Source organism: Hyperolius riggenbachi, chromosome 1, assembly GCF_040937935.1.
Source record: "Hyperolius riggenbachi isolate aHypRig1 chromosome 1, aHypRig1.pri, whole genome shotgun sequence".
Taxonomy (NCBI): domain Eukaryota; kingdom Metazoa; phylum Chordata; class Amphibia; order Anura; family Hyperoliidae; genus Hyperolius; species Hyperolius riggenbachi.
In genome coordinates, this window is record NC_090646.1 from 390150146 (window position 1) to 390174686 (window position 24541).

At 44.7% G+C, this 24541-nt stretch overlaps 1 protein-coding gene across 1 annotated transcript; it reads left to right on the top strand.

The window, feature by feature from the left end:
* The first annotated feature begins 4771 nt into the window (after nucleotides 1–4771).
* Nucleotides 4772–18435, top strand: LOC137517483 (kelch-like protein 10). The gene is made up of 5 exons (XM_068234445.1): nucleotides 4772–5025; nucleotides 6442–6931; nucleotides 14379–14999; nucleotides 15303–15452; nucleotides 17803–18435. The coding sequence occupies exons 1-5, from the start codon at nucleotides 4880–4882 to the stop codon at nucleotides 18163–18165; spliced, it is 1770 nt and encodes a 589-aa protein (XP_068090546.1). The 5' UTR covers nucleotides 4772–4879; the 3' UTR covers nucleotides 18166–18435.
* The last annotated feature ends 6106 nt before the right edge of the window (nucleotides 18436–24541 follow it).

Consider the following 24541-nt stretch of genomic DNA (forward strand, 5'->3'; position numbering starts at 1 on the left):
TCAGCGCGACTCACCAGTTTGGTCACCTCCTCAAAGGGCTACATGACCCTGCATGCATTTCGCATCAGTGTCCAGTTGTTGGGCCACAACATCCCCATCCTCTCAGATTGTGTCCTTGTACTGTAATGATACAGGTACTGGGTGACGGCTTTCTCCTGGTCTAGCAGGCGAGAGATCATCAGCAGGGTGGAATTCCAGCGAGTCAGGCTATCGCAAATCAGGCGTCTCACCGGCAAGTTGTTTCTACGCTGAATGTCCGCAAAGCGTGCCATGGCCTTGTAAGAGCGCCTGAAATGCCCGACTCTTTGGGTCCGCCAGGAGAAAAGCACAATATAAAGGTTCTGTGTCTTGTCTTGTCTAGATACTTACCATAGCAGGAAGTCTCTAAATGGTCCAGAAGCTGCCTGAATCCTCCTGCAGCCCATTGATCCAGCATAAGGACCCTCTATGCCTATTCCACCTATTCAACAGTGTCCAGTAAAACAAAGTGCTTATGCACGGCAGGGAAGAGCCATGCACAAGTGATGTCATGAGCAAGGTCCACACATGCCCAGTATGGATGTGCTCGTCCACAGCCGAGAATGTGACCTTGAGAAACCTATTCAGCTTGCGATGAACTGAATAGATATAGAGAGTCCCTGTACTTACTTGGTGGGCTTCAGGATAATGGGGGAAGCTTCTGAACCATCCAGAGGCTTCCCACTACTGAGGTAACTTTTTTTTTTACAGTTCAGGTGTCCTTTAAAGGGGACCTGAACTCAGTACTTCTTATCTGCTCTAAAAGATAAGAAACAGCATAATAACGAAAGCCGAAGGTAAATACTCCATCCTGCTCCTCCTGGACCTCTCCTCGGCATTTGACACTGTCGACCACTCCCTCCTCCTCCACTCCTTGCAGCTAATGGGCATTCAGGACCTAGCCTTAGCCTGGATCTCCTCATACCTCTCCAACCGCTCCTTCACAACATTTTTCAATGGCTCCTCATCCACTCCTACACCCCTCTCAGTTGGTGTTCCTCAAGGTTCCGTCCTAGGACCACTACTGTTCTCGCTCTATACTGCCTCAATTGGCAAAATCATCTCCTCCATGGGTTTCAATTATCACCTGTATGCCGACGACACCCAGATATATCTCCACACCCCAGATCTCTCCTCCTCTACCATGGACAAAGTCTCTGCCTACCTCACATCCATTTCCTCCTGGATGGCTGCCAGGTACCTGAAGCTTAATTTATACAAGACTGAGCTTCTAATATTCCCACCCCGCACAGCTGCACCCCTCCCAGATCTGCACGTCACTATTGAAAATACTACTATCCACCCTACCTCCCAAGCCCGCTGTCTAGGCATTACTCTGGACTCTGAACTTTCCTTTACAGCCAACATCCAAGGTATTGCCAGATCCTGCAACTTCCACCTCCGCAACATCTCCAAGATCCGCTCCTACCTGTCCCCTGACACCACTAAACTCCTCATCCACGCCCTTGTCATCTCCCGCCTAGACTACTGCAATTCTATTTTATCTGGCCTCCCCTCTAACCGTACTGACCCACTTAAATTGGTAATGAATGCGGCAGCCAGACTGATACATTCTTCTCACCGCAGCGCCTCTACAACTCCGCTCTGTAAAGCACTACACTGGCTCCCCATCAGCTTTAGGATCAATTTCAAAATCCTGTGCTTGGCCTACAAATCAGTACACAAGACCTGCCCGACCTACATCTCTGATCTGGTCCACAGGCACATACCAGCCCGCCCCCTCCGATCCTCCAATGACCTGCGCCAAGTCACACCACGCATAACTCAGTCACACGCACGATTTCAGGACTTCACCAGGGCTGCCCCTACTCTCTGGAACTCTCTCCCACCAGCCGTCAGACTCGCCCCCACCTTTAATACCTTCAAACAAGCTCTCAAGACTCACCTCTTCACGCTCGCATACCCCCCTACACCAGCACCATAATATGTTCTGTTAGACCCCCTCTCAAAAGACGCACCTATTGTCTCCACCCCACCCTTTAGATTGTAAGCCTCTGGCAGGGCCCTCCTCCCTAATGTATCCAGCTTGATTATGCAATCTTACTCACAACCACCCCTCTTGTAGACTCGAACAGTCTCTATTTTGACCTATGACACTGTATTGTTATCAAATCATTTGCATCATCTTGTTTTGTTGTGAGTTTCCGTATGTTCTACCTGTATGTTAACCCATTTATCTATTGTGCAGTGCTGCGTAATATGTTGGCGCTTTATAAATACAATAAATAATAAAAACCTTTAAAGAAAAATATTTATTTGTTACAGCTGCTACAAATCCTGAAAAAAAATGGGAGGTGAGAAAGTGCTCGATCAATTGCTGACAACCCAATAGCTGCTATAATTGCAGCTCCCTCCTCCTCTCCTTGTCAGCTCTTACCACTGTGCCAGTCTTCTCTGGGTAAAGTATTACGCTCCCTACGCACTCCTCTATATGCAGTTTGCAATCAAAGATGCAATTGATCAAGCACTTTATAACCTCCCAATTTGTTTTTAGGATTACTGTATAGTGATGGTTTCACTATTGAAATTTATTCACTGTTTTGTATTTGTGTCATTTTTTCACTTTACTATTGAACGCAGTCTGAACCTGGGTTCAAGCCCCACTGGATGCTCACTTGGTGAGCAGCACGGCTCGGGTGATAGTTTCTCTTACAGGAGGTCCTTATCAACTAATTTTCTTGTGCTTTAAAAAAAACGCTAGCGCGCCCCTGCTATGAGTTATCACAGTTTAGTGAATCAAGCCCCTGGTGTGCAGAAAATGCATGCAGAAAGCAGACAGCAGCTCCCAGCCTCGGCTTATTACAGTCACTCTGGCAATGGAGCAGAACTGGCTCTGCAAACTCCTCAAGCATCACTATAGTACACAGCACTTGGAGAGAGTTAGAAAGGCTGGGGTAAAGCAGCTCTGTACACAAGACCCCGCTGAACACTGAATAGGGATTGTCTACAAATCTTTGTCTGCAAAACTTTGTATGATTCCTTATCAGTGGCTAAGCAGATGCCATCATTAGAACAATTGTGCAGAGAGCAGAAAGTTTTTTCTCTCCTTGCCCTTAAGGTGGCCATACACCGGCCTGATTCGCGGCCGTTTCGACAGCAGATTCGATCCTGGGATCGAATCTGCTGCCAATCGTTCGCGCTAAACGCACCCGCCGATCCGATTTCCTCCCGAAATCGGATCGGTCCGTCGATCGCGCCGTGCGGGAACTTACCCTCGATCGCCCGCGGGTAGGGAGTGCGTCGCTAGCGGCGGCCGATCCGATCAGGTATACATTACCTGACGCTGGCTCCCGGGCGTCTTCTCCGCATCTTCTCCGCATCTTCTCCGCGCTGCACCCGCTCTATCCCGGCGCTTCCTGTCACTGCAGTGACCAGGAAGTTCAAATAGAGGGCGCTCTATTTGAACTTCCTGGTCACGGAGTGACACAGGAAGCGCCGGGATGGAGCGGGTGCAGCGTGGAGAAGATGCGGAGAAGATGTCCGGGAGCCAGCGTCAGGTAATGTATGCGCGCAGCGGGGGGGGGGGGGGGAGGCTACAGCGGCGGCTCCACAGATTGTGATCGGTTTCAGGCTGAAATCGATTCACAATCTGTTTGCAGTAAAGGCAGCCATACGATCCCTCTCTGATCAGATTCGATCAGATAGGGATCTGTCAGCTGGTCGATCTAATAGCAAATCGACCAGTGTATGGCTACCTTTAGTTGTCAGCCTCTTAGGATGGACCCTCCTGTGGTTTCTGGGCCCCACTGCAGCTGCATCCGTGGAGGGTCTATTGCTACGCCCCTGCCAACGACTGATAAGACACAGCTCAAGTCAATCCAAATGTCGGATTGACTTGAGCTGTGTCTTATCAGTTGTTGGCCGCCTCTTATCAGTGATAACGCCTTGTTGTTTGCACGTCTTTTACTTGGCAAAAGTTGTCCAACTTCTTCAAGTTGTTTGATAATCGTGCATTTAAAAGATTTTTGTTGAGTGTGTGTATGAGCCTTTCAAACACCTAATAGATTTTTGATAATGGGTTGTCAAAGGAACAGTGACAGCATGTCAAAACCTATCAATACATAATAACAAAAAAAAAAAAAAAAAAAAAAAACAAGCTCAAAAAAGAAGAAAAAGGAAAAACACAGAACCACAACAATAACAATGTCTATACACATAGGAGGCTATCTCATTAGTTTGTTCTTCAGATGGGTAGCAATACATTTTGCATTATGTTGTTTTCTGGCAGGGTGTGGAACATGCTAAGTGAATACCTTCATGTATCTGTGTTGGGCAATTCATACACCTTTGCGAATCTTATATTGTTGTACTATTTTTGCTGAGGAGTCATCTACCTAAAGGTGCCCATTAACGGTACAATTTCTCCTTCAGATTCGATCCTTTGACATAATTTGAACAATCAAAACTAATTGGAAGGCAATTATCAATTGTGTTCCCATTAACAGAACGATTTAAGAAGTTTTTACATTCTGATTTAATCATAAAATCCAACTCGATATTTTTTTCCTTTTGCAATCGACCAAAGAATCATATCACGTCGATTTGGGCCACAAACAGCATAGTTTTCTATACAATTAGTTCATAAAAATCGCGTCAAAAGATTGAATCTGAAGGAAAAATTGTACCATCAATGGACACCTTAAAAGTGTGGGCATGTTTTGAGCTCAAGCAAAGGTCAACCCTCCCGACTTATAACTGGCAAATGATTACTGGTTTTAACTGTCAAATGACAACCAGTGGCAAATAACGAACATTACCTGCATTGCTAGATGACTACTTAGCTGGGCTGATTGCTTCATCTGTGCCTTTGGGAACCTCAAAAGCCTGCATCCCTAATAACATGGAGCGCAAACCGAGTGCAATGTTCTGCAGTGTAATGAACCAGCTGAGGCTGGAGGGTGAGTTCTGCGACGTCGTCATCAGTGTCGGTGGTGTGGAATTTAGCGCCCATAAGAACATTCTGTGTGGATGTAGTCCTTATTTCAGGTGAGAAGTAATTGTCTTGGAGTTTTTAAAGTGGGAGGCAGCTAATATAGTCTAGGCCCCTTTCACACTGGCCCGTTTTCATTGCATTGCGTAAGCATAACACTTTTTTACCACTGGGTAACGCTATAGCAATGAAAACCTATGGGGCTTTCATACCTACCGCGGTGCTATGCGCCAGAAGTATCAAATTTAACATGACGACAACAGCGCATTATCGGCCAACACCCACAGGAAATCACGGCGACCGGAAGGCATGTAAGTCTATGGTGACGCCGAGATTTTAAAATGTTTGGCGTGACATAATAATAGCTCTCTATAGCAAGTCTATAGCATACATCACACAGCATAATGTTCATTGTAAAATTGGGGTTGATGCACAAACGTGTGGTAATATTGCTGTGCACAGATGCATGGCGATATTACCCTCACTATTGACAGTGTGTACCGTGGTACTCGACTGGAGCAGCCACTGCTATGGTTACACCTGTTACTAAGGAGCTATTGGCTATAGAGGCTGGTAATGAATGGAGGGCATCCTCCCAATATGTAAGTCAGCTTGCTATTGCTGACAGCAGTGGGGGCATGTCCCTGAAATTGGGGGTTACATACCACCGCCCACCTTCCTTTCAGATCACTGATGGTGGGCATGAGAGCTCTTTGGGCAACCCCCCATGGCCTGGTGGGGTGTCTTGTAAAAAGAGAAAAGTTCTATTTGATAACTTTGAATCTGTGACAATCAGAAGAGCACCCCCTACTCTCGCTAATACGTACAGAAGTCTGAGATATCTTATTTATTTGCCCAAAGTGTTTAAAGGTTAGAGTTCATTAAGATGCGGTTTGTGGTAATATTTTATTCTCTGTAGCATTTGTGACGTTTTCTGTGTTCTTCTCTAGGACTCCCATCACAATCAGGAGCTTTGATAGCAGCCTGGCTAGTTGTTGCCGTCTCTGGTTTCCTTTAAAGCGGGTCTGTGAGAGGGTCTGTGGCCTTGGAGCTCTTCTACTTACCTGACTACCTACTGCCAGATCCACCCAGTGGCATAGAAATAGGGGATGCAGAGGTTGCAATGGCACCGGGGCCCCTGGACCAGAGGGGCCCTCCTTCATCTATCTTATTAGCTTTTCATTGGTGCTATGCTAGTAATGAACACCTCTATATGTGCATTGCATAGTGGTAACAAGCTGTTTGGCCACTCTACACCTCTGTGACACTGCAGCTGCCCTTGGTAGGTTTTAGGGCTCCATATCAATAGAGTGCCCCATGTAAAACTTGCACTGGGCCCCACAGTTAATTGCATATGGGCCAGAGACCTTTTTATAGACCTGTATGAGGTGAATTATCTTCCTTTATGCAATGAAAGTAATGATGAAGGTCTAACCACCATACAAACATGTGCTGTATTCTTCTCTATACAGGGCCTTGTTTAAGAGCAGCTGGGACAAGAAAGAGAAGAACTGTTATAAAATCCCTGGCATTGATGTGGACATGATGCACCAGATAATTGAATATGCCTACACTAGAGTTGTAGCCATAACTTCTGACAATGCCCAAAGACTCTTCATCGCAGCGGATCAGTTTAATATTCAGGGTATAATCCATCTGTGCACTGAGTTCCTCATCGGCCAGATGTGTGAGGAGAACTGTCTTGGTCTCTACAAATTCACAGACCATTACTACTGCCCAGATCTGCGTCAAAAGGCCCACAAATACATCCTTCACAACTTCAAAAACATTGTGAGCACCTCTGAGGAATTTCTGCAGATGTCCCCAATGGAGCTCCGTGATATAATTGGCAGTGATGAGCTTAACGTCAAGGATGAAGAGACCGTCTTTGAAGCCATCTTAAAATGGATTGCGTACAACCCAACAGAACGCCAGCAGTGTATCTCAGAGCTGCTTCCACAGGTAGCACACAAGAGATAGCTATGCAGATTATTTTGTTTATTTAAAACTGCAGGTGCAATTTACCGTATTTGCTGCTGTATAAGACACACTGTATGAGAAAAAGTCCCTGTGTCTTATACAACAAGTCCCAACTTGCGGACTCCCGCGGATACAAACCGCAGACGTTCCCGCGACGTCGAGGACTCCCTGCATTATCCCCCCTTTATGTCTCCCACTCCCCCATGTAGCTCCCGTGTGTAAGTAGGGCACCGAAACACGTAATGACGTACCCTATTTGGCGCCGTATAAGACGCACTTTTTCTCCCCAAAAAGTGGGAAGAAAAAGTCTTATATGGCAAAGGCAGGGAATCCCCGACTTACGAACGCCCGCCGATACGAACCGCCGACCCGCCGCCATCGGGGATTCCCTGCCTTTGTCCCCGCTGTGCCTGGCTTCCCCCCTGATGCGTCTCCTCCCTCCCCCTTGTGTCATTGTGGCCCCCCCGTGCGAGCAGTGGCAACAGCTTACCTCCTCCATCTTGCCCGCGCCGATTGAAGACTTCTCCGTGCGGCTTCCTCTAGTGTCGGGCATCTAATGACGCATCATTGATGACGCGTCATTAGATGCCCGACACTAGAGGAAGCCGCACGGAGAAGCTGGATGTCTTCATTCGCCGCGGGCAAGATGGAGGAGGTAAGCTGCTGCTGCCGCTGTTTGAGGGAGGGAGGAGACGCGCAGGCAGGGACACGAGCCAGGCACAGCGGGGACACGGGGGCTGCCAAACGGACACAGGGGGCTGCCAGGAGGACACAGGGGGCTGCCAGGAGGACACAGGGGGCTGCCAGGAGGACACAGGGGGCTGACAGGAGGACACGGGGCTAACAGGAGGACACAGGGGCAGACAAGAAGACACAGGGGCAGGGGCGCCTGACAGGACAGGCAGGACAAACAACTGCCTGGGGCGCATTGGTTGCCAAGGGAGATGCCGCTGGACCCTGTAGTGCGCCGCTGCTGGACTGCATAATGCGCATGTCAATCACACGCACCTTCCTTTCCATTACTGGCTGCAGCTGCATGCTGTTACGTTTACTCACACGCCCCCCGCCGAAGCCCGCCCCCAGGGCCAATAGAAACAAAGCATGTGCTCCCCTTTCCTCCTACATGGCCACTCCTTCCCCCAACACAGAGCCAGTGTGGAGCAGAGCTGCAATGTGTTGTGCTTTTAACTCCGCCCCCTCCCCGCTGGCCACAGTGGCCAGAAACAGAGGCATAGCTTGCGGAGCATGGAGGGACGTATGTTCCCCGGGCCTGGGCAGTGGGCACAGTATGTGGGGGGACACAGCGCTAGAGAGTCGCCCAGTCTGGGGGGCCTTTATAAGCAATTCCCACAATCAGAGCAGCCAGTGTCATGTGCACAGGCACTAGTGCACGGCACTCAGCAGCTTCCTGCTGAGCCTGATGAATGTGGCGCCCCGCCCCCTTCCTCTACAGGTGACAGGGCAGTAGAGTGACTGAGACATGCAGCCTCAAGACTAGCAATCTGCAGAGCAGCTTAGCAGGGTGAGTGTAGAGACCAGTCTCACAGCAGGAGAAGCACCCGAGCTATTGTCAGTCACACATAAACCATTGACACCGTTCTTAGCCCATGTGATAAGAGTCCCACTAAATATCAGTATGTGTATTATTGAAGGGTCTTGTGAGTAGCTAATGAATTGCAAACAATACATTCCTGTGATCTGCCCTTAGTTCTTTCTTAGCTATTCAGCACTGCAGAGGAAACACATTAACACCAGCCATGTCAAAAACGTTTTGTTAAATCATTGTCGCCAAGCATTATAAGGTGAACAACAGATGTGTTCCTTAAGGTGATGTATTGTGCTTACAGGCTGAGAACACACTAGGGAGAAACCCTATCTTTGTGGAAAATGCTAGTATTTTTGCTGATGAATGTCTGGGTGCATGTAAAAAACATATATTCATTTGTGTGTTTGTGCATTATGCACAAATTTCTGTTTTACTATGCAGCTGGGTCATAATGTGCTGCTTTTTAAAAGTTGGGAGGTATGCTATAATTCCAGCTAGTGGTGGTGGTACGTGTGCGGCTGGGTGCTAGGTGGTGGTATGTATGCGGCTGGGTGCTAGGTGGTGGTACGTGTGTGCGGCTGAGTGCTAGGCGGTGGTACGTGTGCGGCTGAGTGTTAGGTGGTGGTACGTGTGCGGCTGGGTGCTAGGTGGTGGTACGTGTGTGCGGCTGGGTGCTAGGTGGTGGTATGTGTGCGGCTGAGTGCTAGGTGGTGGTATGTGTGAGGTTGGGTGCTAGGTGGTGCTGTGGGGGACATGGTATCTGCATTTGATCTGTGGGGGACATGGTATCTGCATTTGATCTGTGGGGGACATGGTATCTGCATTTGATTTGTGAGGGACATGGTATCTGCATTTGATCTGTAAGGGACATGGTATCTGCATTTGATCTGTGGGGGACATGGTATCTGCAGTTGATCAGAGGGGAACATAGTATCTGCAGTTGATCTGTGGGGGACATGGTATCTGCAGTTGATCTGTGGGGGACCTGGTATCTGCAGTTGATCTGTGGGGGACATGGTATCTGCATTTGATTTGTGAGGGACATGGTATCTGCATTTGATTTGTGAGGGACATGGTATCTGCATTTGATCTGTGGGGGACATGGTATCTGCATTTGATCTGTGGGGGACATGGTATCTGCATTTGATCAGAGGGGAACATGGTATCTGCAGTTGATCTGTGGGGGACATGGTATCTGCAGTTGATCTGTGGGGGACCTGGTATCTGCAGTTGATCTGTGGGGGACATGGTATCTGCAGTTGATCTGTGGGGGATCTGGTATCTGCAGTTGATCTGTGGGGGACCTGGTATCTGCAGTTGATCTGTGGGGGACCTGGTATCTGCAGTTGATCTGTGGGGGACATGGTATCTGCAGTTGATCTGTGGGGGATCTGGTATCTGCAGTTGATCTGTGGGGGACCTGGTATCTGCAGTTGATCTGTGGGGGACCTGGTATCTGCAGTTGATCTGTGGGGGACATGGTATCTGCATTTGATTTGTGAGGGACATGGTATCTGCATTTGATTTGTGAGGGACATGGTATCTGCATTTGATTTGTGGGGAACATGGTCTCTGCATTTGATCAGAGGGGAACATGGTATCTGCAGTTGATCTGTGGGGGACATGATACAGACCATTGTTATTTTTGGGAAAATATGTCTAAAATTATTTGTGCAAACATGGTATCTGAACATGCTCTGAGGTCAGCAAGTTATATATTTTATTTTATTTTTATATCATGGGCATGGTGGCAGCATGTGATGCAGTTGGAGGGGGGGGGGGGGCGCCACAGGTTTTCTTGCCTGGAGTGACAAAAAGGCCAGAGGTCAACTCTCACCTGATCATTGTAAGGAATGCCAAACAGTAAATTAAATAATGGTTATAAATTTGATGTAGCACCATGCTGCACTTGCAGTGCAATCTTTTTCACTATCTGTACAAAACAAGTGAAATTAGGCCCCGTTTACACTTAATCGGTTGGTACGCATTTTTTTTCCTTTTCCATAGCAGTGCATTGTGAAAAAGATTTCAGTTAAAACGCGTTAAAGAGAAACTCCAACCTAGAATTGAACTTTATCCCAATCAGTAGCTGATACCCCCTTTTACATGAGAAATATAATGCTTTTCACAAACTGACCATCAGGGGGCGCTGTATGACTGATTTTGTGCTGAAACCCCTCACACACGAAGCTCTGGGACCGCGGTACTCTGGGCAAACTGCCACAATGTAACAATGTTCACAGACAGGAATTAGCTGTTTACAACTGCCTGTAACAGCCAGAACAGCTAGAAGCAGCTACTTAACCTGCCCACAGTAAAAATGCCACCATGTAATAAATGTCAGAATGTAAATCGGGGAGAGGAAAGATTTTACAACGAGCAAACACTGACTAAATCATTTATACATAATTATTGTAAAAATGAAGCACTTTTTTTACTACATTATTTTCACTGTAGTTCCTCTTTAAGTGTGAAAGGTGCAATAGCAAAACAGGGGCATTACATTGAAAATCAGTTGTCCTTTCAGTTATAACTGAGAGTAACTGATTAAGTGTAAACAGGGCCTTCGTGTTTCTCTTGAGGCCCCCTCACACTTGTTATTTGCCGATGTGATGCGATTGTTCTTTAATTCCACTGCAGTGGTCCTGGAAAGTTTCACCACAGGTTAACGGTGCATTGCAGCCATACAGTGAGGCATGCAGTACCATTCCAGTATGTCTCACTTCCGGTGCAAATGTGCATGTCGTACTGTTAACACACTGAATGCAGTGTCGTACTTCCTGGGTACCACGGCAATCAATGTAATTGCTTCTGCGCCGCGATGCGCTGATTTTGTGGCAATGGTGGAAGTGCGAAAGAGGCCCTAACACAAAGACTGCTACGGACTTCTATAGGCGTTTCTGTGTTTTCGCATCCATATGCCATGGACATCTAAAGGTGTTTCAGTACAAGATACGTCTACAAATGTTTTTGTTTCCCCATATTTCTGTGTCCCAGATATCTAAAGGCATCTAAAGGCATTTACTACAAAGTTTTGGCTCAGAGACAACTTTCTACTTGGCTTGAGATATGCAAATTATATAAACACAGATTAACCTTGAAAGAGGAAAAATAAAAATAAAATATAACTTTTAATGAAAGATCATCATTCATTAGTATCACCTTCCACTGTTTTGTCGCCAAACTAGTATGTGTTAGCAGCGCTACTCGGTTTTATGTTTGATCTTTCATTAAAAGTTATGTTTTAGTTTTAGTTTTCCTCTTTCAAGGCAAATCTGTGTTTAAATATTTAAATCAGGCGTGTGTTCTATATATCAAAATTATACAAAGTTGATGCAGAATTATGCAGATGTTACTACTTATCTATGCAGCTTAAAGAAAACCTGAACTGAAAATAAAAGTCAAAATAAACATACACAAGTCATACTTACCTCCTGTGTAGTCTACTCCTCAATCTATTTTTCCTCTCCTGCCTCCTGTTTGTCCACTGTGATCAAGGTAATTCTCCGTCCTCCATTTTGAAAATGGCCATTACCCTATAACAGCTTCCTGGTCAGCACACTGTTAAACTGTAACATCGCCCACTTGAGCCATAGGGAAACATGCACACATCAGTTCTCCTCTCAGCTGTAACTGACAGCAACTGATACATAACTGACAGCAACTGATATATTTCAGTTCTGACAAAATGTTGTCAGAACTGGAAGGGATCACTGTAAGAAGAAAATGGTGAGCTTCTGAGAGGAACTGATGGCAAGCTAACTATGTAATGTTCATTTGAAGTTACCTCATGTGTTTATTTTAAATAATTTTACTCAGTACAGGTTCTCTTTAAGGTCGTATTCACAGTGGGATGTTGCGTTGTAATGCGACTTTAAAGTTGCAATGCAGCATTACAACGCAACGCAAAAAAAAGGTGGTAACGCACATTAACACTGCGTTCCCGTGGCATACAGTAGATACAGTGGAGCATACAGGCAATGAAAAGTATGCTTCTCTGTATTTGTTAGCGTGTGCGTTTAGAGGTAACGCACGGAAAGCAGTGAGTTACCATAACACAACATTTACAACGCGACGTCAACGTCGCACTGGGAATGTTGCATAGGCTTATTAAATTGCGTTAACCTGCATTATAATGACTTTATAATGCAGGACAATAACATCCCGCTGTGAATGCGACCTAGAAATTGACCAGTCAATTAACCAGTCAAATGCATATACTGCAAGGTTTGATTGGTGCCTTTACATATTAGATTTTTATAATCGAAAAGTAGAATAATTCTGTATCATAATTAGCCTAATGGTGCCCATACATGGTACAATAAAAACGTTTCAATTTGCCTGTTTATTAGACCAAAACGATCGGATCAAATGAAGGTCGAAAATAATATTTTTTTTGTTCAAGCAAACAGACATGACAGACATGTTGGAAAAACGTTTATATTCAATCCAACAGAATAATCGGATGAAATGATCTAATTGAAAAAAAAAATGAAAAAATTGTACCATGTATGAGCACCATAAGTCTCAATCAACTCAAATATATTTGCACCTCAGTGACAAGCCTGAGCTACATGTAAATTTGGGCAAGACGCAACGCACACATAGCTGGAATTGGATTGTAGCTTCTTAAAAAATATACTGGCAGTCTAAGGGTTAAAGAGCACATGAAGGGTAACATCAAATATTACAGTGACAACATTTTGGTTACCCCAAAGGGAAACCTGTCTATCTACTCTAAAGTAATAAACAGGTGTTTCTACTAATCTAAAGGCAGTCCAGCGAAATGCCTATGGTGATCACCAACATTCATCTCTTTTTCACCCTTGTGAGGGCGTATATCAAGTGTGGCCTCAATGATCCCTTCCCATAATAGTACAGCCACCATGAGTACCTCCACCTATTTTAAGTGAAGCTCCAAAAACGTTTACTATGGCAGGAGGCCCCTGTATCAGAGGGAGAGTAAAGAGGAACTGTCACGAAAATCTTAAAATTTAAAACACATACAAATATGAAGTGCATTTCTCACAGAGTGAAATGAGCCATAAATTGCTTTTCTCCTATGTTGCTGTCACTTACAGTAAGTAGTAGAAAGCTGACATTACCGACAGGTTTTGGACTAGCCCATTTTCTCTTAGGGGGGTTCTCAGGGTTTTCTTTATTTTTAAAAGCACTTAGTGAATAGCAGTTGCTCCAGCCAACTGCCAAAATAGTGTACAGAGAGTAGGGAGGCTGGCCAGCATCTTTGTGTAAATCTTTTTCAGGGAATGTCTATATATAATTTTCAAGACTGGGGGGGGGGGGGGGTGCGCACGTGTGACAGATACGCGACATGAGTTCGCCCGTTGCGCATGGCAGGTGTGCGCAAGGGGGCACTTCGGGGCGCGCGCATGCATACGGCGGATTAGTGACAGTCCAAGCCCGTTTTTAAACGGGATAAGGTCACTAGTGTCTTTATAAAGGATAAAGGCCATGTTGAGAATCCCCTATGGAGAGATGGACTAGCCCAAAACCTGTTGGTAATGTCAGATTTCTACTACCTACTGTAAGTGACAGCAACATAGGAGAGAAGTAATTTATGGCTCATTTTACTCTGGGAGAAATGTACTTCTTATTAGTATGTGTTTTAAATTTAAGATTTTTGCAATAGTTCCTCTTAACTAACTGGGATCTCCTACAGTCTCAGGCCCCCCACCTAGTAGTGACATCTCTGGGTATAAAATAATGGACTGGCAACATGACCAGATGGCGGGAACACAAGGAAGGACACAGGATGGGTTTGGATTGTTACCCTGAGCTCAGTTTTAATCATAAAGTTCCAGAGCTATAAGATATACTATTTTTTATTATTCTTGTATGATATTTTATATTGTTCTTTACTAGGTTCGACTTGCTTTGATGCCTATTGAATATTTTATGAACAACGTAAAGTCCAACAACTATGTACGGAACAACGATGGATGCAAGAATATCATTATTGAGGCACTGAAAGTGATATATGATTTGAACATGAATGATGATTTCACTCAACCTGATTTCAGCAATCCATTCAAAAGGCCACGTCTTCCCTTCACCGTTCTTTTTGCTACTGGTGGATGGAGCGGTGGAAGCCCCACGAATGCCATAGAGTGCTATGACTCTAGAGCTAATCGCTGGAAAAATGTGACATATGATGATGAAAGTCCCCGAGCCTATCATGGAGCTGCATATTTAAAGGGTTACCTGTACCTGATTGGTGGGTTTGACAGCGTGGCCTACTTCAGCAGCGTGAAGCGATTTGACCCGGTCAAGAAAATATGGCAGCCTGCAGCCCCAATGCACTCTATTAGGTGCTATGTCAGCGTTACTGTACTGGATGACCACATTTATGCGATGGGGGGCTTTGACGGCCATGTTCGCCTTAACACTGCTGAACGGTACGATCCAGAGACCAACCAGTGGAATATAATTACGCCAATGAACGAACAAAGGAGTGATGCAAGTGCCACTGTATTGCATAACAAGGTAATATCTTACTTAAAGGAGAACTGTCATGAATAAATAAATAAAAATAAAGATTTTTTTTTAAGTAGTATAAAAATAGTATAATGAATCATTTTATTTAAAAAAAACTTACTGGATGTCATAAAATGTATTGTAACATTGTCATTTTTCCCGGGCTAGAGCTAAACTAAGTAAATAGGGAGAGATAAGTAAATAGGGAGGCCCCATTTCATTGTTATGCTTTTCTAAAGGGCCCTGAACATGGCGCTGTGTACGTAGTAAGGAATATATTAGCAAGTTCACTATTTTCTTTTCTTTCTACAGGTTTACATATGTGGCGGATTCAATGGCAATGATTGCTTATTCACTGCAGAGGTCTTCAACCCCGTCACAGGCCAATGGACCCTGATTGCACACATGGGCACCAGACGCAGCGGCTGTGGAGTAATCGCCTATAAAGACAAAGTCTATGCGGTATGCATAAATCAAGAATGTTGGTTTCTGGTATCACTGTTCTCTCCTCTCATAAGCATGCATGCTGAACAATTTACCCAGTCATATTTATGCAGCAGTCTACTGGAGCACCTCAGAGATGGCCACCTTCTAATATAGCTACATTTAGAGAAAAGGGGACACTTTTATAGCAGAGCATTGCCTTCCAACTATTTTTGGCATCATGGTGCTTCGAGTTTAATGGTTTAAGATTAATCAAGTTCTGATTGACAAACTAAACTCTGTCACCCCTAAATGATTCTAATCATCCTTTTCACGTCTAGCTGTAACCTCATTGCCTGGCCTGGGCCTATTCCCAACCTCCTACTGTGTCTACTACCACTAACCCTAACTACATGATTACTGCTACCCGATTGTACATAGCTTTCACTATTTCCTGCCAAGCGTCTAATCTTATGCTGGGTACACACCATACGTTTTTCCTATCGATAGATGGATTCGATAATTTCCGACATGTCCGATATTCCTTTCGGTTAATTCTGCGCTCAATTTCTCATAAAAGTAAATGGAAAAAGATAAGTAAAAAGAGCAGAAGATAAGAGAATTAAGCACAGAATCGAGAGGAAAAAATGATCGGATGGAACATTGAGCGGAAAAATGTATTGTGTGTACCCAGCATTGGCCCCTGTTATCTATTTTATATTTTACCTCCAGTCTTTAGGCAATGCCTAACCCTAACCTATTTACCAAAGTAGTACATTTGGAACTTTCCCCATCCTTATCCAGAAAATCATTGCTTTACCATAAGGTTGGCTTTGATTAACCACTTCAGCCTACAGCTTTGAAAATCTTATGCATCCGAGCAATGTTCACCTCCCATTCATTCGCTAATAACTTTATCGCTACTTATCAAAATTAATTGATCTATATCTCGTTTTTTCCGCCACTAATTAGGCTTTCTTTAGGTAGTACATTTTGCTAAGAGCCACTTTACTGTAAATACATTTTAACAGGAAGATTAAGATAGAAATGGAAAAAAATCATTAGTTCTCAGTTTTTGGCCATTATAGTTTAAAATTAATACATGCTACAGTAATTAAAACACATGCATTTTATGTGCCCATTTGTCCCGCTTATTACACCATTTAAATTACGTCCCTATCACAATTTATGGCGCCGATATTTTATTTAGAAATAAAGGTGCATTTTTTCAATTTGCGTCCATCACTATTTACAAGCTTATAATTTTAAAAAATTTAATAAGATACTCTCTTGACATGTATATTTAAAAAGTTCAGACCCTTAGGTAACTATTTATGTAGTTTTTTTTTATTGTAATTTTTTTTATTTTTTTTTTAAAACAAAAATGTATTTGGGTAACTTTAGTTTGGGAGGTAAATAGCCAATTTTAGATGTAATATAATGTATTTTTTTATTCAATACAGGTATGTGGGTGCAGTTTACTATTTGGCCACAAGATGGCCACATTCAAAAAATTCCTGGATGCGAACAATGTCGCATCTAGGAACTAAAATGAAGAGAAGAAGTTTCCTGGGGGCAGAAATACCACGCTCTCTGATGAGAAAGCGTCGGTATTTCTGCCGGGGACTAAGATCGGTGAATGGGAATTATATTCCCATTCACTGATCGGGGGGCAGCGGGAGCGCGCGCAGGCGTGCGTCCGATCGCACGCACCACACGGCTGCAGCACCACTGCCTATCTGGACGGATATATGCGTCCAGATATGGCGAAGTGGTTAAAAGCCTTATTGTTGTTTCATTATTTCTATTTATAAATTGTAGTGCAGTGATGATTGACCACAGTATGGTCAGATCTGCAGCACATCCCAGTCTCTCTGCTACCTTTTTTCTCACAACTTCCTTTCTGATGAGACATGCTGCCTGCAGCTGTGGGTGTGAAGAGACAAGACAGCAACACTGCGTGTTCGGTGTGCTCTCAGAGTGGGCCTGACATGTTACTCCATCTTCTTCAGTGCAGTGCTATAGACATATTTTTTTCTTCGTTTTTTTATATCAATATTCTTAAAAAGAGCTCAAATTGTTGAACAAAAAAATGGATAACTATGTTTTGGAATGGGAAGGTATTTCATTGTTAAACTGCTACAGAGCAGTCTTTGCTGAGATGGTCTGGGGAGTAAAATGGCTATTTTTTGGTTTCCTGATATTTTGGGGAATTTGTGTAGACTCAGGAACTGAGACAGAAGTCAAGTACAGCAGCTTATTTGGAGCAATGTGTTACTTCCATTGTGCATCAATCAAAGCTGACTTTATAACAGTCTTATATTATAGGGGTGGGTGGCTGCATTAAGACCAGCAGATAGATTGTTCATACTCATTCTTTTTCTTACAGATCGGTGGCTTTGATGGTAGCAACAGGCTGCGCAGTGGAGAGGCATACAGCCCAGCCACTGATACATGGAGACCAATATTAGCCATGAACACTACACGCAGCAACTTTGGCATTGAGGTGGTGGATGATCTCCTTTTTGTTGCTGGGGGATTTAATGGCTTCAACACAACCTCCAACGTGGAGCATTATGATGAGGAGAAGGATGAGTGGCAGGACGCACAGGAGATGGAAATCCACCGCAGCGCCCTTAGCTGTTGTATTATTCCAGGACTTTCCAACATTCGGGACTATGTGGCTGACCGTAACAGCGCCCCCAGACTGGAAGCCCCATCATCTTCATCTGATAATGATATGCAAATGTAACAACGCCACTCTCCAGAAATGCCAAAAACTGGTCTTTTACATGTTTATTGAAATAAATAGAAATAGATAGAAAATAGAACATAGCAAATACTTTCAGTGGCCTTATAGAAAAGAGTAGAATAGATGATTAGCATTGGTGTAAACCAAAGGCACAGGAATTGCAAGACCTTGAAGCAAATGTACCCTCGCGTACATACAATAACTCTGGTATGTATCAGAAAACCTGAGGAACTGGCATTTCTGACAATAAAAAAACAGCTAAAGAATCAATTGCTGTAATCATTTGTTTGTTTTCCTATCTCTGAATTGAAAAACTATTCTGCCACTGAAGCGAAAAAAAAAATTATGATATTATGATTTGTATGTGTAGTCAGTGCTGGGCCGAAATTACGCATTAGCGTAATTACGCATCGTAATTCACTACAAATGCACCGTAAGCGTTACGTGTAAGGTTACGGTATTACGCGTAATTAATTACGCGTAGACCGTGGGTTACGTTTTTACGCGTAACAAATTACGCGTAAGACAGTAAACTCCCATTGAGATTACACAGTCTGCCGTAATCGCGTAATATTACGCTCCCGTATAATATAAAAAAGCCGCCGACTTTAAGGGTTAATAGCAAAGCCCCCTTAAGTGCTAAGAGCCTCAAATTTGGAGAATATATTAAGGAGATCAGAAGGAATAAGAGGAAATTTTTTTTTTCAAAAAGACCTTATAGTTTTTGAAAAAATCGATGTTAAAGTTTCAAAGGAAAAATATATACATTTAAAAACCCGCCGACTTTAACGGTTAATAGCAAAGCCTGCTTAAAATTTAGAAACACCAAATTCACAGGGTATATTAAGGGGATCAGTGGGAATAAGAGGAAAACATTTTTTTTCAAAAAGACCTTATAGTTTTTGAGAAAATCGATTTTTAAGTTTCAAGGGCAAAAATGTCTTTTAAATGCGGAAAATGTCAGTTTTTTTTGCACAGGTAACAGTAGTGTTTTATTTTCATAGATTCCCCAAGTGGGAAGAGTTTTACTTACTTCGTTCTGAGTGTGGGAAATATTGAAAAAAAAACCGACGTGGGGTCCCCCCTCCCAGACCTCGTTTAACCCCTTGTCCCCCATGCAGACTGGGATAGCCAGAATGCGGAGCGCCGGCCGCGTGGGGCTCCGCACCCTGACTATACCAGCCCGCATGGTCCATGGATTGGGGGGTCTCGGAAGTGGAGGGGCAGCCAAGCTTTCCCCTCCCCCTCCGAGCCCTTGTCCAATCCAAGGACAAGGGGCTCTTCTCCACCTCCGATGGGCGGTGGAGGTGGAGGCCACGATTTCCTGGGGGCGGGGTTCATGGTGGCATCTGGGAGTCCCCTTTAAAAAGGGGTCCCTGAGATGCCCACCCCCCCTCCCAGGAGAAATGAGTATAGAGGTACTTGTACCCCTTACCCATTTCCTTTAAGAGTTAAAAGTAAATAAACACACAAACACATAGAAAAAGTATTTTAATTGAACAAAAAACATAACCACGAAAAAAGTCCTTTAATATTCTTAATTAACCATTAATACTTACCTGTCCCTTTAAAAGCCAGTTCCCACGCAATATCCTCGGAAATATACTAATCAGTTACAATGTAACAAAGTTATTACAATGTAACAACTTTGTTACTTTGTAACACCACCGCACCCGACGTCACTCGCCGCTCACCCGCCGGCCGCCGCATACACGCTAAGTCCCCGCCGGCTCCCGCCGTCCACTCCGCCCACACCTGTCACCCATATACATGCTGGCACCCATGGGTGCCAGCATGTATATAGGTGACATGTGGGAGAGGCGGGGAGGGCAGCGGAGCCGGCGGGGACTTAGCGTCCCTTCACCCGACAGAGCTCTGAGCTATAGCTCAGAGCTCTCGAAAGCATCTTTGTATTTGGGCTCCAAGGAGCCCCATTGGTCCTTAGCAGACCAATGGGGTTCCTTCAAATCAGAAGGAATTACCATTCGGCTTACAACTAATGTGCACATGAAGTGGCCAACAAGTTCGCTTGAAATGCAGAGTAACAACCAAAAACCAAATGTATCCAATGTTGGAGAAAACTTGGCATATAAAAGCATATTTTTTATATGGTGGTTTTGTGTTCAATTTAGTATTTGCAGCTATTTTTCCTAGCATGTACAACAATTTTTTGAATGAATAAATATAACTGTTTTGTATGCACCCAAGAGATAATTTCATTCTGTTTTTTTAGTCTGTGTGATTTATTACAGACTTGTTAAGCCAATTAATAAAGGTGTTTATGGCATGAGACCCTTTTGAAATGTTTGTACAACAGTATGGCCAACATGATGACCCCTTTACCCATAACAGGTGAGGTTAACCACTTGATGACCCACCCTTTACCCCCCCTTAAGGACCAGCGCTGGTTTGATTGATCTGTGCTGGGTGGGCTCTGCAGCCCCCAGCACAGATCAGGGTGCAGGCAGGGAGATCAGATTGCCCCCCTTTTTTCCCCCCTATGGGGATGATGTGCTGGGGGGGTCTGATCTCTCCTGCCTGCTGTGGGTGGCGGGGGGGGCACCTCAAAGCCCCCCTCCGCGGCGAAATTCCCCCTCCCTCTCCTACCTGCTGCCTCCCCCTGGTGTTCCGGGCTGCACAGGACGCTATCCGTCCTGTGCAGCCAGTGACAGGATGTGGTCTGTCACATGGCGGCGATCCCCGGCCGCTGATTGGCCGGGGATCGCCGATCTGCCTTACGGCGCTGCTGCGCAGCAGCGCCGTACAAATGTAAACAAAGCGGATTATTTCCGCTTGTGTTTACATCTAGCCTGCGAGCCGCCATCGGCGGCCCGCAGGCTATTCACGGAGCCCCCTGCCGTGATTTGACAGGAAGCAGCCGCTCGTACGAGCGGCTGCTTCCTGATTAATTAGGCTGCAGCTGGCGACGCAGTACTGCGTCGCTGGTCCTGCAGCTGCCACTTTGCCGACGCACGTTATGAGTGTGCGGTCGGCAAGTGGTTAAAGCAATAACTGCTCTACAGGGAGGAGCCCTGTATCAGAGGCAGGAAGGGTATGATGTTGCCTTTTCTATACCCCCCTCCCCCAGCCATGGGTCTCCTGCTGCTGTAGTGTCTGCTCCCCTGATAGTTTTGGCAGAAGTGTTAATAGTCTATGGAAATGCTTAAAAACTACCATTAATAAATGAACTGATGTCAGGTACTTGCCCATTGCTGTACTTGACCATTTTGTATGTAAGGGCCCGTTTCCACTATCGCGAATCCGCATGCGTTGCCCGCATGCGGATTCGCACAGTCAGTACAAGTGGATGGGACTGTTTCCACTTGTGCATTTCCCCGCACGTTTTTCTGTGCAGAAAAAATCTGCAGGGTAGGGGCCTCAGAATTCGCCTGCGTGTGGAATGCAGGCGAATCGCACGCAATGTATTTAATAGGGAAATCGCATGCGTTTTCCCCATGCGTTTTTTGCCGCGATTTCGCATGCGATTTCGCATAGGTACCCATGTTAATTCACACAGGCAGTGACATGGTTAAAATCGCATACAGCCTTACCTATGCGAAATCGCATGCGAAATCGCGGCAAAAACGCATGCGGAATCGCACCCGCATGCGATTTGCCTGCGGTGATTCGCCGGCGATTTCGTAACGCTATAGTGGAAATGGGCCCTTAATCTTCCAGGTAGTGGATTGACTCAACATTCAGATTGCTCTTTCTTAACTGACATTTCATGCTTCTTGTTATCTTTAGAGTCACTATAGAATGTTTGGCGGATTTAGGACTACGACCTCATCAGACCATTTATGGTCACTTAAATTATTTCTGTCCATAGCAGTAGAAGGATGGTGTTCAGCGCCCGCGTTCCATGTAGAACTCTGCATACTGTAAGTAAAAACTTACAACACAATATGGATTAATATTCACAAACCAGATCTCTACTTTACAAACTCAGATGGTTTGATAAGTGACAGCTCCTGCAAAAGAAGTGCTTCTTTGGAAACATTGTATAAATCCATGCAGGAAATCTTATAATCTGCTAGTTATGCGGAAGCTTTAGAAATGATAAATTAGCCACCTCATTGGTGTGCCAGAAAGGATGATTGGGAAGGATGCAAGAGGGCTATCTGATTTAGTCTTATTGTGGCGGTTAATCTCCTAGTAGTCAGCACAGGTCTCTGAGATTCTTAGCAAAACCTGCTAATCCTGGCTAAAGCACCTGTTCAGGTACGTTTTTTTTTTTTTTTTATATGGATTTCATAGAATATTTTATTAAATGTATTATGCATTAAAATGATTGTAAAAAAAACCTGTAATTTTTGAAATATGAACGAGTAAAAAAAATAAATAAAACAATACCAGTTCATAAATCCTCACTAAGCTATTGCTGCCTGTTCGCTCCCAGCCCTCCCAATCAGGCTGCAGCCATGCCTCCTGAAACGCAGGGAGGTTTGGCTTCTGCTCACAGAGCAATTATTCTGCGCTCTGCATGTCCATGTGACTAGCCAGAGTGTTACAGGTTCAGTAAGTGGTAGCAGGCAGTAGGTCACTGAGGATAAATTAGCTGATGCAGCAGCTGTGATTCTTTGGTATTTTATAAAGCTACAAGTAGTGGCAGATAGTGGGAGAAAAGTAGCAGCAGGCAGTTGTTGACGAGAAGTTACAGATAGTGGGAGACAAGTATTAACAGATATTGTATGACAAGTAGTGTCAGGTAGTGGCATACAAGTAGCAGTAGGCAGAAAGTAGTGGTGTACAAGTAGCAGCAGGCAGAGGGTGGTGAATACTGACAGATACTGCCAGCAGGCCTGGATTTACATCACAGGAGCCTATAGGCACAGATGTGCTGGCACCCTAGACTTCCCCCTCCACAGACCTACAAAGCCCCGCTGGACCGCACTCCAAGTGTGCTGGCTGTCACTTCTCCCTTGCCTCCCATGCCCATCATACAGGTGTCCCTTAATACTGAGGGTACCTCTGGCTACCTAATGCTAAGAAGCTAGTGGTGCCCCCAACTGAAGGGAGATCTTATCAGTGGAATGCAGAGAGCTGGGTGAGTAACCTCTCACTTACACTCTGCTCAGGACTCTGCATAGGTAAAGAGGCAGGAAGGCACTAGGGGAGGCAAGTGAGACACCTTTCCATCATCAGGCAAATGTAGGCACGTGCCTACAGTGCCTAATGGTAAATCCGGCCCTGAGTGCCAGGAAGGCTGAAATGTTGGATCACCTGCACTCATCGTTGGCAACTGCAACAGCTCAGCACTTAAGACATTGGTGGTTCTGCTCCATTTTATATAGTTTTCTCTGGTAGTCTACCCCCCCCCCCTATACATTTCTATGGTAGTTTAGAAAACCCCCTTCAACCTTATAACTTTCCCTGGAAGCCTGGTCCTATGGTAGTTTAGAAAACCCCCTTCAACCTTATAACTTTCCCTGGAAGCCTGGTGTACCCCCTCTTATAGCCTTTCCTGGGAGAAGTAAGAGATACCAGAATCGCTTCCTGCCTGAAACCTCTGCTGAAGGGGAAGGGGAGGGGTAAGGAAAGACTGGACTCCAAGGTGGGATACCCTGGTTAGTACCACAAGTGTTGCATGGGGTGATGAACACAGGCATTGGTGCTACAGTTGTTTACATACTTCAGACAAAATTGGTGACAGAGAGGACATAAATATACTGTATTGATGCAAACAAATGGTTAAAAACAACTTGTATAGTCCAGTGTTAGATATTCTGGTACTTAGGGATGGTCAATGATGCAAATAATTCCAAGTTGATGTAAGATAATGCAAATGTTGTATGTAAATGTATGCAGCTTTAAAATGGACCAATCGAATCAGGGTAAAGTTTGGTTGGTCTGGTCTATTATAGAGCTGCATACATTTGCATACATATTTGCATAATCAATAATCAACCCAGAATTAGTTACACCTCACTGACCATCCTTCCTAGTACTATTTCTTTATTAATGTGTTGTGGGGCTGGTACTAACATATACTGTGATAATGCAGTATAATGCAATATGCCATTGTGCTAGTTGAAAATAGAGATGGGCCAAACAGAGAACAGTTTTGCAGATAACAAGGGCTGTTTGCTGTTTGCATTTAACACATTTTTTTTCTAAACCTGGGTTAGCATTTTCCCCATAGACTTTAATGGCAGATGAGTGTCCGCCAACTTTAGTGGTTAATAACTTAGTTTAGATGAGAGCTGCGCAGTGAGCATTTCATTTAACCCTTTGCGGAAATGGGTAGGGGGTACTTTGTACCACTATATTCAGTTGTCCTGGGAGGGGGACAGGCATCTGGGGGTCCCCTTTAAGGGGACTCCCAGATGCCACCATGAACCCCCCTGGGTGTCTTCGACCCCCACCTCCTCCTGGG